This window comes from Chionomys nivalis, chromosome 15 (genome assembly GCF_950005125.1).
Source record: "Chionomys nivalis chromosome 15, mChiNiv1.1, whole genome shotgun sequence".
Taxonomy (NCBI): domain Eukaryota; kingdom Metazoa; phylum Chordata; class Mammalia; order Rodentia; family Cricetidae; genus Chionomys; species Chionomys nivalis.
The window spans coordinates 53,778,724-53,793,000 of record NC_080100.1 but is presented as its reverse complement, the minus strand read 5'-3'; the positions used below and the strand labels follow the sequence as shown (position 1 = coordinate 53,793,000).

At 38.3% G+C, this 14,277-nt stretch overlaps 2 protein-coding genes across 7 annotated transcripts in view; one reads left to right on the top strand and one right to left on the bottom strand.

Moving 5' to 3' along the window:
- The window catches only part of Zcchc9 (zinc finger CCHC-type containing 9), a 236,344-nt gene that overhangs the window by 108,143 nt on the left and 113,924 nt on the right, over window positions 1–14,277 (bottom strand). The window lies entirely within an intron of this gene.
- Ssbp2 (single stranded DNA binding protein 2) overlaps window positions 1–14,277 on the top strand; it is a 253,540-nt gene that overhangs the window by 214,542 nt on the left and 24,721 nt on the right. For 2 of the 4 annotated variants that reach the window (XM_057789547.1, XM_057789545.1), the window contains 3 exons: window positions 1,967–2,034; window positions 6,848–6,896; window positions 13,303–13,338. In XM_057789547.1, the coding sequence (XP_057645530.1) occupies window positions 1,967–2,034; window positions 6,848–6,896; window positions 13,303–13,338 (153 nt within the window). Of the gene's footprint in view, window positions 1–1,942; window positions 2,035–6,847; window positions 6,897–13,302; window positions 13,339–14,277 lie in introns of all 4 variants that reach the window. The other 2 variants (XM_057789546.1, XM_057789544.1) reach the window with 1 other exon arrangement.

Below are 14,277 nucleotides of genomic sequence, written 5' to 3'. Positions count from 1 at the left end.
GTTCCCCACAGCTCACAAACCTGAGTGTAAATGACTTTTCCTTAAAGTGAAAGCAAATCAACAATGAGAGTAGCAGGTTGGCTGGGTGACTTCATTCATCAAGTATGTCATTCTGTCTAGAATTAGCAGACCTTTCTTATTGATTGATTCCTTGTTATCCTAAGACCTCCTCCAAAGAGTTTCCATAGGATAAGTTAGCATGATTATGAAAGTGTAGTTTCTTTCATTTGGGAAAATCCAGTAGGCTAGAAATATAACTAGGAGAAGTTGGAAATGTTGGAAATGAAGGCAGAAAGCATAGGCTGGAACTGGCTTGTTAAAGGGATCGTATTCAGGAGTTTAGACCTATTTGACAGGTGATCTGGGTCATTATTTCTTTTCAGTGGCATGGGTAATACTGTAATTTAGAAAAAGAATTGCTCAAGGAAGTAGAAAGAGTAAAACAGAAACCAATTAAGATGGTGCAGTAGTCTTCACACTAGGACGTAGAACACTGTGCAGGGGCTTTCACTGCTGCAGCCAGCAGACTCTGGCAGTTGACCAAATATGAAATTTATTTTATTTTATTTATTAAAAAGAAATGACACCAGGAACTTGTAGAAATTCCTAGTGTGGCTGGGCAGTGGTGGCACACGCCTTTAATCCCAGCACTCGGGAGGTAGAGGCAGGCTAACTCTGTGAGTTTGAGGCCAGCCTGGTCTACAGAGTTCCAGGACAGGCTCCAAAGCTACCAAGAAACCTGTCTCGAAAAAAAAAAACAAAAAGAATGGAAGGAAGGGAGGGAGGGAGGGAGGGAGGGAGGGAGGGAGGGAGGGAGGGAGGGAGGAAGGGAGGAAATGAAAAAAGAAAAGAACTTCCTAGTGTGGCCTTTTAATGTGGGAGGTGATGTCAAAGTACTAGAGGAAGAGTGGCATGAAGAACTCAGGCACACGCAGGTGATGCTGGTTTCTGTGTGCTGAGCATGAGATGGCAACAGGCATACCCCACCCCTGTGGAGCTCAGCATAATTCAGCAACGTAGTGACACATGATAAAATAGACGCAAAGTCCTGGTGTATAAGCAGTGTTTGAACAGATTGGAGCACATAAGATTACCCATGAATGTGTATTTATTGAAAATAATACTGGAGCTAAAACATGAGGAAGGTAATATTTAAAAAGTGAGCAAAACCAAAGGAGCCAGCAATGTAGCTGGAATACAACACTCAAGAGAGAAGGGAGATTGGCATCAAAAAACCAAATGTGAAAATCATTGACAGTGTCAAATGTCATGATAATCAGAAAGTAATCTTTGATCCTTCTTGCCAACTAGTAAGCTAATATGATATGCATACTAAAACATTAAACTGCTTTTCATCTCCTTTAATGCACATAGTAGGTATTTCCTAAGGTTTATTGGGTCACACAATTCATGCAGGTGTATTTTCAGTATGCTTTAGTTCTCATATAGTTGGGTGTTGTAATAGCACATGTCTATGTTGGATATATTTCTCTATGAATAGAAGCTTATATTTAGCATTCTCGGGTTGGGTTTACCGGTTGATTTTCTTTTCAGACTTCGTGTAATTATTCTCATCTAATAATTTCAAACCTATTAAATTAATAATTTATCTAAAAATAGAATTTTAAGACTTAAGATATGTTTATTTGAAAAAGTAAATAATGTATAGATATTAGATAATAATAAAGATATGCTGAATGTTATAATCTTGATCATATCTTGATCATTTAACATGATCCAGTGATTGTCCATATTCATAGAATTTTTGAATGGTATGAACCAAAGTAGTTGTGCTAAAAATAGAAGCAAAAATACAAGAGTGGAGCCTTCAGAGAGTGAATTACACAGGCCTTGTCCCGTCAGGAGTTGTGTAGGGACGTCATTAACCTGCTCTCCTTTCTTTCCCCCTCCTCTTTGGTTTTGTTTTTTTGTTTTGTGGTAGTCTGACCCTTGGTTATCATTACAGAACTATGGAGGTGCAATGAGACCCCCACTGAATGCTTTAGGTGGCCCCGGAATGCCTGCAATGAACATGTAAGCAAAATGCTTATTACTCTGTTTAGTGAAGTCTTCTGTTTACTGTCTTCTGAAATTACACAAATTTGTAAAGCAATTTAAGTACCTCAGTGTCTTTGCTGTATGAAAATTAACTAAACAGGAGTGCAATTTTTGCTTCATGACTTACTATCATATTTTTCTCACTTTTACACAACTTTCAAATTCTTTTTGCATTTTAGGTACCATAAATCACAATCTCAGCTTATTGCTTTTTAATAATTACGTATAGAGTCATATAGAATCTATATAACACTATGAAGAGATGCAGACACCAGAACCATGTACTAACTTTGCAGAGGTTGATAATTAAGAATTCTTACTCATGTTAATAAATTCTTTGTGGTAGCTGACAATACAGTTAATACTCATAAAAATATGTCTGTGTTTCCATCATTGGGGCCACTTTCAACACAAAAGAAGTTCTCTGTGGTGACAAGAATGCTCATAGGAGGCTGGAGAGATGGCTCGGTGGTTAAGAGCACTGGTTGCTCTTCCAGAGGTCCTGAGTTCAATTCCCAGCAACCACATGGGGGCTCACAACCATCTGTAATGAGACCTAGCGCCCTCTTCTGGTCTGCATACATGGAGGCAGAATGTTGTAGACATAAATAAATCATGGATGAAGAATAAACTGAAGATGTTTGTTTTACTGGAATGGCCTTTTCAGTCCAAAAAGAGTAGATTGTTTCTGTTGCAATGCAATTTACTAAGGAACTCTATTTATTTTGCATTCTCCAGCCTTCCCTTGAAGGCCTGTATACACTACATCTTGCTAATGACTTTTCTGAATTCACCAGAGGATCACCAACGTGGCGGAGCCTAAAGGAAGCTCATCAGAAATGATTAACATGTTCCATGTAGGCTTGTAAGGCTCCTCAACTTTACCTGCCATCTGCCTGTTTTAGCTCCTTCCGTATTAAATGAAGCAACTCTGCTGTCATCCAGTGGCGTGAAGACACACTGTGAAATGAGCTCTTCTGATGTATGCAGGGTTCTTTAAGCTTCTGAAACCATTTTCATAGGATGTAATTTTTACTAAAACTGAAAATAGGTTAATAAGTGGATACCAGCCAGACTCAAAACTAACAGAACAGGGAGGAAAGTAGGTCAAATTTTCCTATAACATCTTTTTGCTTTTGAAATAGAAATGGATAGACACGGAGTCTGGCTCTTGAACTCCTCACAGACTCACCCTTTATTAGCGCCTGCTCCAGAGGATTGGATGATATTTTCTACTTATGTCAAAGGCTGGAGCTCTTAACAGTGGGCTGGAAAAATACATGAGACTTAATTTAGATTCTCACTTTAAAAGTCAATATATTTTAATAAATTTTCAATATGGTCAATCAGATTGTCACAAGTGTGAGAACATATCTAATATCATTTGGTGGGGTATGCTGTGTAATAATTAGCCACACAGCCAACTTGACGTAAACCTGGTTTTGCTGGTATATTGTAAAATTTTATTTTCATGTGACTTGAGAGACTCAAATAATTACTTAAAATTTTCTAGTTCCTTCTGGTGTTTGCACTTGAGCATTCACATAGGAGTACTCTTAATTCCCTTGACTAAAGACTAAAAATGTGGCTAAAATTCTTAGTAGGATTTTTTTTGGGGAGAGCTATTTAGGCTACTTAGGTATTAGATAGTTTGAAATATTTTCTCATATAAGATTCTACAATTGCTATGAAGTCTAGTTCTTAAAGAGTATAAAGCCTTACAAGCTTATTCCCATTTTTTGTTATTTTCCCTTTTATTTTGGAGTCTTCTATAATTATTTTCATTTTTAGTAAATTAGGATTCTCTCAGAGACAATGAAAAATACATATATATTTAATCATAAAAATACTTTTCTATGGCAGGGAAACTTTGCAGTTAATCAAGTTCTAGTCAAAGAGGGAAATCATTGCATTGCTGCTCTCCCTAGCAGATCCAAGGTAAACTGAGACAGTAAAAACACCATGTCCTCGTTACATTTATAAAGTAAATTGAATTAAAAGTTGTTATTTGTAATCTTTAAAGCAAATGTGTGACTCCCCCTACAAAGATTTTTTTAAAAAATGGTCCCTGGGCCTTTCTTCATGACATTTTAAAAGAAAAGAAAAAAAAAAAAAGGAAAACCCCGTTAGGCTACTGAAATTTTGAAAGATAAGACATGGTGTTCCAAGTTTTATTTTTAGATGGGTTAGGAGCAAGGACAGGCTTGTGAGAGAGTTGGGGAATATTTCTTGTCATTCCTTCTCATGTGCCGTGAAGATAGAACAGGAGTGTAAACAGCCAGCCCTGTATTCTAACCAGCCACATAGCCTTTAATTGCAGAATTAAACATTCACAACAAAAATTTGCTAAGCTCATTAATAAAAGTTCGTAAATAAACATTGGTCACCTGGGGGAAAGGCTTACAGTGGCGGACAAACTGCACATTCAGAGTAGGTTTTCATCATTTCTATAACAAGTAAATACCCAGTAGTAATTGATGGAGAGTAAAATTTACAAACTATAGTCAAAATGTAAACATTTCCAAATGTATTACAGATTGGTTTTGAAAGGAAACACCAGTAGCAAGATTCCAGGGCTTCAGGCCCTGCCCTGAGCACTGCCCCTGCAGCCGGTAGCCATTCCTAGAAAGGAGGGGCTTCCTGGAGGACTGCAGTGGGTTATTTAAATGCGTGACTCCACAGGGGAATTACCTCCTTGGTCGTCACGATTCCAGCAGTCCATCATAGTAGATGCTTATCAAAAATATGTACATCTTTCCCATTTTTTCTTTTCTTTGCTTCTAAACAAGGCTCAGCTAATGTAAAATAATGCTTGTGAAGCAGTTGTCAGGCCAGCAGAAGTGCACATTGTTGAACTAACTCCGTTGTTCTTTAAAACCACTAAGCGCTGGATTCGGCACTATTTGTGGAACTTTGCTAGTGTGTTTATATGAGTTATATGTAATTTCCTATAATGTTAAAATGAAGTTAATCCGAAATACAGAATTCTGCAAGTAGATAGAAACAATGTTACTTATAATAAATGTAACATTGAATTTATGTTATTTAAATAAAAATTTCTGACTTTTAATTTAGCTTCTAATTTAATAGATAAATTTAAGTTAAATGTTTTATTTCATTTATCTTATTCGTACAGTTCTTTAAAAGAAATCACAGTGATTTTGTATCAGGAGTGGACCTGCCGTAGCATGTGTGTGGAGGGTGGAGGACAGCTTCGAGGATGCACCTGCCGTAGCATGTGTGTGGAGGGTGGAGAAAGCTGTTTTCACCTTCCCCATTGGTTCCTGGGGACAGAGCTCAGGCTAGGAGGCTGGACAGCAAATACCTTTACCTGCTGACCCATGCTGTGAGCCCAATTCATATAGTTCTTAATGGGTCATTTCAGAGCTCTGATTATTAACTATATATCATCATAGTATTTAACTTTCCCATGATCTGACTATTTTCTAGGCTGTTTCAAGACAGATGCACTGTGTTTAGCATCAGACAGAGTGGCTGATCTTTCTACTCAGAGACTTTACTAGAGCAGCGTGCATCCTGTTTTATATCATTTTATGTCCATCGGGACAATGAATCCTATATGTAAAATGGTCTTTGAAAAGTGTTCATTAGTCACTTGTGAAATTCTCATTACCATTGTCATCCTTATCAATATCACTTCAAGGGGAGAACTCTCCTCAGGGCAGTTAGAACAGAGCCTGAGGAGGGTTTATGCCTGCTGCCTCTGTTTACACCCTAGGAGTACCAACCAAGCTAAACCAAAGTGGCTGTAAAGATCCCTAGCAGACATAGCTAATATAATAGGTGTCTAGGACAGTGTCTTTATTTAATGTTGATTACTTTAGATTTAAGATTCATAGAGTCAAAGGACTGTTTTAAATTAGAAAATTTCACTGCCATAATAAGAACAGAATTTTCAGTAACTAATAAAAGAAAATAGTCTGATTTTCATAAAACAGTATTTATTCAAATGTACTTAAAACCACAGCCCAAGTATATGATTTTGGTTTTAATTAACTGGGCATTAATTTTGTTTATAGGGTAAGAAATATAAAACATTCTCCTTAATTCTAAAATGAAGTTGATACATATTATCTCCTTTCATTTCAAGACTTGTTCTCTCTACAACCTTCAACTAAAATTATGAAAATATGAATATTTATATCTGTAGAGCTGTAATTCACATGCCCATTTAAAGGCTGCATTCTTTTGTGGTAAACAGCAGTACTGATACTTGGTAACTCAGTGGCAGCCTTACATTATAATAATATTGACAATGAGACTAACCTCAGATTCTATGCTTTCCCGTGGTAACCAAGTCTTCATTAGCACCAGATGGTACACTGATATATAATCTATTCTTAATATAATTTTTAAGGAGGCCAGTTTAGATAGTTCTTATTTGAAATTTGGCAGTAATCATTTATGTAGATGTTTTATAAATAATTTCATTTAGAATGATACACAGGTTACTCATACTGATGTATTGGATTATATTTATCTGTATTTGATCCCTTTTACTCTGAAACTGGTAAAAATCGTTTAGGAGCATATATAGACTGCTATGGGAGACTTACATTTCTTGTCTATGAAAATAAATAGTATTTAACTATACATGAATCTTTCATGAAATATTTTTTTCGTTCAAGGGAAAACTATCAAAATGACTAAAAAGTGATTTGGGTGTGGTAACTGAATTACAGATGTGAATGTTTTGAGCCGTGTTCTTTATTCACTGGGAAACCATTTAGGCACATGTTGAAATTTAATCTGTCGTATCATTTTGTAGGGGTCCAGGTGGTGGTAGACCTTGGCCAAACCCAACAAATGCCAACTCAGTGAGTATACATATTTTGCGCTTTGTAACATTTAGCAGTGAAAAGACTGTTTGCTTTTGAGAGATCCACAAGAGCTGAGCATAGTTGCATTAAGCTTTTAAAGAAGGTGCTCAAAAAAATGGCTTATATTCTCTTAAAATTATATGTTTTTGAAATTTTGTATTTTTTTCATTTCCTCGTGTAAACATGTGTTCTGTGGCCGTTAACAGATCTCGGAAGCTAGAAACAGTGAGTAATGCAATAGTGTGTCTAGTGATCCACACAGTTCATAAGGTTTGATCTTCTAGAGTAGCTAAAGATCATTAAGTTGCCAGATGAGAGAAAACTGAATTGCTATGATTGTGTGCTGTTTATCATACCTACCAGGTGCACATTTGCCTAGTGCCTGTTAGCTAAATTGCCATCCCTGCACATCAATGTATCTGACACCCTGGGAATCTTTCTTATATTTTTGTGGCAGTAGCTTAATGCATTTTTTCTCTTAATGAGGTCACAGAGATATGTGCACAGGTTGAAAATCAAGCTATCAGGTTTTAAACTGAATGATTTTAGTTTCATGATCCTGGAGATGGTTTTTGTCCTCTTTGAAATCATAAGCATTCTACTACGTGAAAGAAGCCTGTTTTAAACATTAGTGTGGTGCGCACACTGTACACAGATACCCAAGTTAAGGTAAGCCAAGCAGACTAAGCTCCACAAATGAAGTCCATGAGCACTAACTAAGAAAGGATGGAGCTTGCTGGTTGTGTTCAGGTGCTTCCACTCACTGGTAATTGCCCAAATGCTAAATAAGTCTGAAATATAACTAGTATTTAAGATTAATTTAAAACTTCAAAGAAGTAAAAAAATAAGGTATATGAGGTATGGAACAAATAATCATAGACCCAGTGCTGTTCTAAAACAAAATCCAAATTTCCTCCAAATCAGTTAAATCATTCATGTTTTAGAGAAAACATTAATTTTGTATTTTCTTATTTTCTTTTGGCTTTAGTAGTCATGACATTGACTAGTTGTTTTAGGTAAAGAGAAAGATGTTGCTTCCACTTGGGCGTTCAGTGAACTATTGAGAAAATCTCTGTAAAATATTATTTTGCCAGATTATATTGTAGTGTGAATAACTTCTTCCCAGGGCTTTCAGTTGCTGCTAATGGCTTAGGAGATGTTTCCTTTTCTTTGCTTCTTGCTCTTTTCCTTAATTTGTTTATTTGGGGTTTCACTTTGAAATGGCATCTGGCATGCAGTACAAATACTTTGCTATTTTTCCTATTAAGATACCTATTAAAATGTTTCTAGGTAACACGGAGCTCTTTGACAGTCTTCCTAGTTCCAGAGTTTAGAAGGAATCCCTGTTCCTTCCATGATTGATGAAACTAGATAGAACAGTGAAGCCTGTGCTGCTCCTAAGTTTAGTGTCCACACAGCCGTCCACTGCAGACAGAACAAGTCATGCTCCATCTTCATTTTCCAAGGTTTCTCTATAGCTTTGGAGCCTGTTCTGGCACTCACTCTGTAGACCATGTTGCCTGCCTTTGCCTCCCAAGTGCTGGGATTAAAGGTGTGCACCACCACCGCCTGGCTAGTCCATCAGCACCTTTGGATACATACCTGAGAGTGTAGCTGAGAGCCACTGAGGACCACGCATGGCATTTGGGGAGGTAATAGGGAAATAGCGGTGTTGTACCTGGTAGTATATTATTCAAGTAATGTGAATTTAATAGAAGCAGAGATGAGACAAAAATCCCATATTCTGTTGAATTTCAGTTATGAGGACCCCATAGCTTCAAGACTCATGTGAGCATTGGTGTATTAGATCAGTGGCTCTAGATCTTCTTAGACCCCAAGAAATACTAGTAACTGGTCTGGAAATGGGCACAATAAACTGCTCCATGGCCAGTCTGGAGTGGACATTTGACCAGTACAGTTTAGGCAAGTAAAAGCTGAAGGTAGTCCCTTCTGTTCATGTGTGCCATATACAGAGATGTCTCCCCTAACTCAAAGGACGTGCACCGGGTAAGCAATGGGGCGCATGTAGAGTTTCGCCGGATAGGGAAGGAGGTCGTCTTCCTAAGCTTACAGAGGAAGAATACAACTCTGAGAGAGTGAAAAGCAAAAGGAGAAACTGCAGACAGTGAGTGGCCTTCTAGAAGAGGGGACTTGTGTGAAACAGAGAGAGAGGCAATGGCGAGCCTTCGCTCCCCAAACGCAATTGATTGCTGTGGAGTGGTGACTCATCTGGGTTATTTTGATTGACTCTCTCTACATCTTTCCTATGACAGAGCCTTTCAGCTGATGTCACTCTGGATGTCACTGATCAGGACGGCATGTTAAAGTGGGCTTTCTGTGTTTTTATCTTTTTATAATAATCATGAAGCCACGTCAGACACGCAGGCGGCCTGGCTCTCTTTGCTTCACGATCACTCGGAGCAGCCGTCCCTGCTCTCTGTAAGTCTCCTGAGGTCCACACCAGCTATTTCAGTGGTTCTCCTGAAAGTGCCCCTGCCAAACCGTGCTGAGGGTCATGGCCCTGACCCTGACTGATGCTGGTTTAATCTACAGATCTTACTGGACTTTTCCCAGTTGTCTAAATAGTATCTTTATGCCACTCTTTGGCCCTGTACCTGTTGCTTTTCCTCTGGAACAGCTCCCTTAGCTCGTGTTTGTCCCTGCTAACCGCAGCTGTGCTGACTGGAGCAGTTGTTCAGAATGTCCTGTAGCTTGTGTCTGACACCTGCCAGGACTGGCGGGAGGAGCTCTGTGTTTTCCTCACGACTCCATTGCTGGAGGCTCCTGTGGGCCCGTCTTGCCTCTGGTCACCTTAATTTGGATTGTTTGGCTAAGCTGCTGCTGTGCAGTGTCTGTTACACGAAAATTACTGTTTTTCTCTATAAATACCCATGTAGAACCATATTTGAAACTGAGGTAAATGTTCTTTTTCTTCCTCATCCTCAGCAGCCATTTTTGGCATCTATTGGTGATTCTTACCTGAACCTTTTCTTTCCCCACTATGTGGTCACCGAATGGATATTTTAAAATGTTTTCTTTCCTTCTCTCTTGGTTGACTTTTTAATAGAGCAAAGACTTGTTCATTCTGAAAAAGCTCTCTAATTACTTACTTTTCATGATAGTTATTAACACATTAATTGTACAGATTAATGGGAATCTCCGTTCTCACGTGCGTTTGTTCATTTGTCCTGTCTGTCCGCCCTTCAAACCTCTATCCTACCTTTTCCATTATTCTTCTAGCTCTCTCCCCAGTCCTTAGTAATCTTTCTTCTAAAAACCTTGATTTAAATCTGATTTAGGTTTCAAGAGTTGAGAAAATGTACCTCTCTTTCTGCTTCCCTTTGCTCTATAGCCCTTATTCATACCACCAACAATTATGAGTATTAAGATACAGAGTTCCCTTCTAGCTTAGTCATGCAACATACTTGACCCTTAATTTTCTTAATCAACTTTTTGTACCTAGATGATTGTGACCCTTTGGCTCTGTGATCTTTCTTATCAACTGTGTCTTCATTTTAACATGTTTTAAAATATTTACTATATTTTGTGTGTGCATACATGCACACATGTGTGTGTGTGTTTGTGTGTGTGTGTGTGTTCCTAACTGTAAGAGCACCCCATGCATACAGAGCCTATGAAGTTCATGAGAGTACACTGGATTCTCTGGAGCTAGAATTATGACACCATTTATCATTATGTCCTTCCAAATAATTTATGAGATGATTCTCAGTTCTGCAATTCCGTGTATTGTGGTCAGCATTCCCCACAACCCCCTTTGCCATCTCTTGACTGAAAATGTACATGTCTAGAAAACCCTTTACTTTCTATTGCATGCATTCATTCCTGGTCCAAGCATGTGACCTTATCTTTTACCATACAGCCCGCAAATCCTACAGTGTAGCAGCCATTAAACAATTGTGTAACATCCCTGAATGTACTGTACAGCCTCATTTCTTTTCGTCCCTTCAGGTCTTCTCATCATTCTTGTTTTCCATGCCTTCTTTCTGTGCATCCCAGATTTCCAGCTCAAAAACAAACCCACTATACTCACTCAGTGTCTTTGTCTCTTTCAATGTAGTGTGTGTCTTTCATGCTATGTTATCCCATCCTGGGCATCTTTCAAGAGCACAGATTCAGTTATGTGCTAGAGATAGGAGCCCAAAGATACAGAATTATAATCAGACGACTGAATATATTGTAGAAATAGTTTATATAAACTAAAATAAAAGAGCTTGTCCGGACAAAGATGGAAGTGAATTTAACAGCTAGGTAAGATAAGAATTGGTAAAGTATTTAAAAGTGATAGTTCTATTTCACCATGTGAAAGGATTGTCAAGACCTAGTTGGAGATGCTGTCCTTGAAAACTAACAGAAGGCTCTTGTTTTCTTTTTCTCTCTAGCATAATAATTGTAATTTTAAATCTGTAAACAACATCATGCTGAACTGAAAATAATGGTTTAATGTATGGCAGGAGGGCAAACTATCTACTCAGGATGACGCAATGGCTCTGAAGGCCAGCTCACAGAGGGAAAACAAAGTCCAAATTCCAGAATTTATTTTTCATTCAGAAGTTTCATGAACTGAGTGCTGGACCCCTTTGGTAACTTGAAATCTGACAAAAGGAAATATTTATAACAAGAATTTTTCTTCCTCCTAAAGTTTGTGTGCTCATTACTTACATGCCAGGGCCTCTGCAAAGGCTGAACCAGAAAATGTGACGATTGTTAGGGCAGAGCAGAGGATGTAACTAGTATGTCACAGAGTGTGGCTGTATTTGTGATTTTCTCATCCTCGCTCTGTGTTTTCCTCCAGGAAATCTCTTGTAAAACAGAGAAGCTAACTAGCAGATGATCAGAGAAGTAGGAGCCAGTTTGGTAGGCTTTGGGAGAATAAATTTAAGATACTTGAGAGACAAACTACAGAGTATAGGAGAATACAGAGCTAGTTTAGTTGTAAATGGACCAAGACTAATTGACTAAGAAAACATGAAAGTTTAATAAAAAGAAATCCAACAGGAATGCAGGGTAAGTTTTGTAAGCACAAGTGTAAGTCAGGCAAAGTAGTTGCCCAGATGTTGGCATGGGGTGCTGAACTCTCAGAGAGGAAAGAGAAAAGCAGTATGTTACAAAGTTCAAGAATGTATTATAAAGATGATAAAAGATGGTTAGATTATTGTGCTAGATAATATCAGAGTAAGAAAACACTGACCAGGTGCTGAAGACAGGGAGATGAGATGTGCTCTAGGAACCATGCTGACAGTTCAGAGGGCAAGTGTCTGAATTTAAAGCTTTCTGAACGGAGGCCAGGGTCAGTGCTGTGAGAAACCCTAGTACCCAGGGGAAGTAATGCCCTTCACTAGTAGCTGAGCACCACAGCAGCTTGGGTTCAGTCAGCCCCTACAAACACCAGAGTAGAGAGGCTTTGGCACCCTGTGCTCTGTGCTCACCAAAATAAGGACCCCAAACAGTGAGGAGAAAGCCTTTTCAAATAGCTTACTGTTAAATAGTTCTAAAAATCATCAAGTATTTTAAAGGGGAAATTGTGGTTTATGGAGTTCCTTATTTGTGCCCTCGTATTCCTGTGTTGTTATGGCAGGTTTAGGGGCCGTCGGAGAAAGGAATCAGCATTTTCACCACTCAGGTCTTATTCTGGCCCTGACTAGCTCATTCCAGGGAGACAAATTACTGTCTTCGCTCAGAATAAAGCTCATGGGCTGTATCATGCAAGTGAGCTAGTGGGCTTGTTGAAAAAGAAAATGTTTAACTTTTCCATTAACACACGCACTTGGGTGTTTATTTTAAAGTATGTTTTTACTGTTCACTTCCTTCATCGGCGCCTTGTGAATCAGAACCTCCTCCTGCCTGGAAAATGGCCTCTACTGGGGAGCTTCATCTGAAGACAAAACACATTCCTCATAGATTCCTTTGAATCGATTGCATCGTTTTAATATTAACTAGGCAGGGGGTGTGAGAAATGACATGTACTACATGAAAGTAGCAGCAAATGTCTTTTAAAGTGTACATAGACTAGAAGTTTTATATGTACAGGATACTAATCTGAAATGTTCTGGTTTCCTGGCCTTAGCTGTACAAGTATACACCTTCTATTTATAGACTATCTCATTAGTACCGCACAGTGGATACAACTCACCTAAGCCAATATAATTTGAAACTATAATTTTGAATTCCTCTTGAATAAAATCTATATTTTCTTGTTAGTTCAATATAATGCTACAATTGCTCGGATTTGGGGGGGGGGCATTAGACAGATATAAATTCCTTTATGTTTTATTGTACTTTGGAATGCATTTTAAACTTGATTTTTAAAAAGCCGATTTATTTAATTCAGTCTCATTCAGTCACATGAATCAAAATATTTGTTTCTGTCCTGCTCATGTTTCAGATACCGTACTCCTCAGCATCTCCTGGAAATTATGTAGTAAGTACATTTGGGTTTGTTTGCTCGTAAGAATTGATGTTACATTTTATTTGAGCAATGAAACTGTTGCCCAGATGTTCCGAAGAGCCCCTGTGTATTGACCAAGAAGTGAACATCTTGGGTTGTTTCATCTGCCAACCTCAATACATATGTTGATGTTCATTAGTGAAACAGTTACCAGTCTGGCTGGAATTGCCTGGAGTACTCGGCTTTACTTTGGCATATGTTTCTGGGAGTCACTACAGTACTCTCTATCCAATCATGAGGAGAGCCATCCCAGTTCTAGAATGTTATGCTTGAATTCACAGTTCTCCATAAGAGTAATGTACACACCCTCTCCCTGCCCGCTCACCACACATAAAGGCTAAGAAAACATGACGTTTTATCCCAACCACAAAGTGGATCAGACTGCAGTAATAATTTGGAAGGATCTTATAGGCTTTTTCTATTACTAGAAACTGAAAATACCTTTTTCATTGTTATGATCTAATACATATAACATTTCTCAGTATTTTTGTAGACCTAAAGTCAAAACTTGCAGGTTTTGGACCTCCTCTCTTAAAGTCACAGATGACCCTTTGGCTTCACTCTTTTATGATCTTTGTTCATCCGAAGACCTCCAGAAGTGATAAATTTTTTTTTTGTAAAATTTAGGAGAAAATATTAACACAAAAGCAAGTATAAAATAGTAAAGTAGGAAGTCTTTTCCAAAGTAATTTTCAGAGGTTATGGGCAGCTACAACACAGTAAATACAGGTACACAAGAGGAAGATGAATGAGCACCTTAACCCCTGCAGAAACGCTACGTGCTGCTCCTGGACCTGGGTCTTAGTGCTCAGGGTTACCCTGAGCCGTTCCAGCCAAAGACAGCCAACTCTTGACACAATATGTATGAAACAAAATAAATGAATTAGAATGATTCTCTTTCTTAAAGTCACT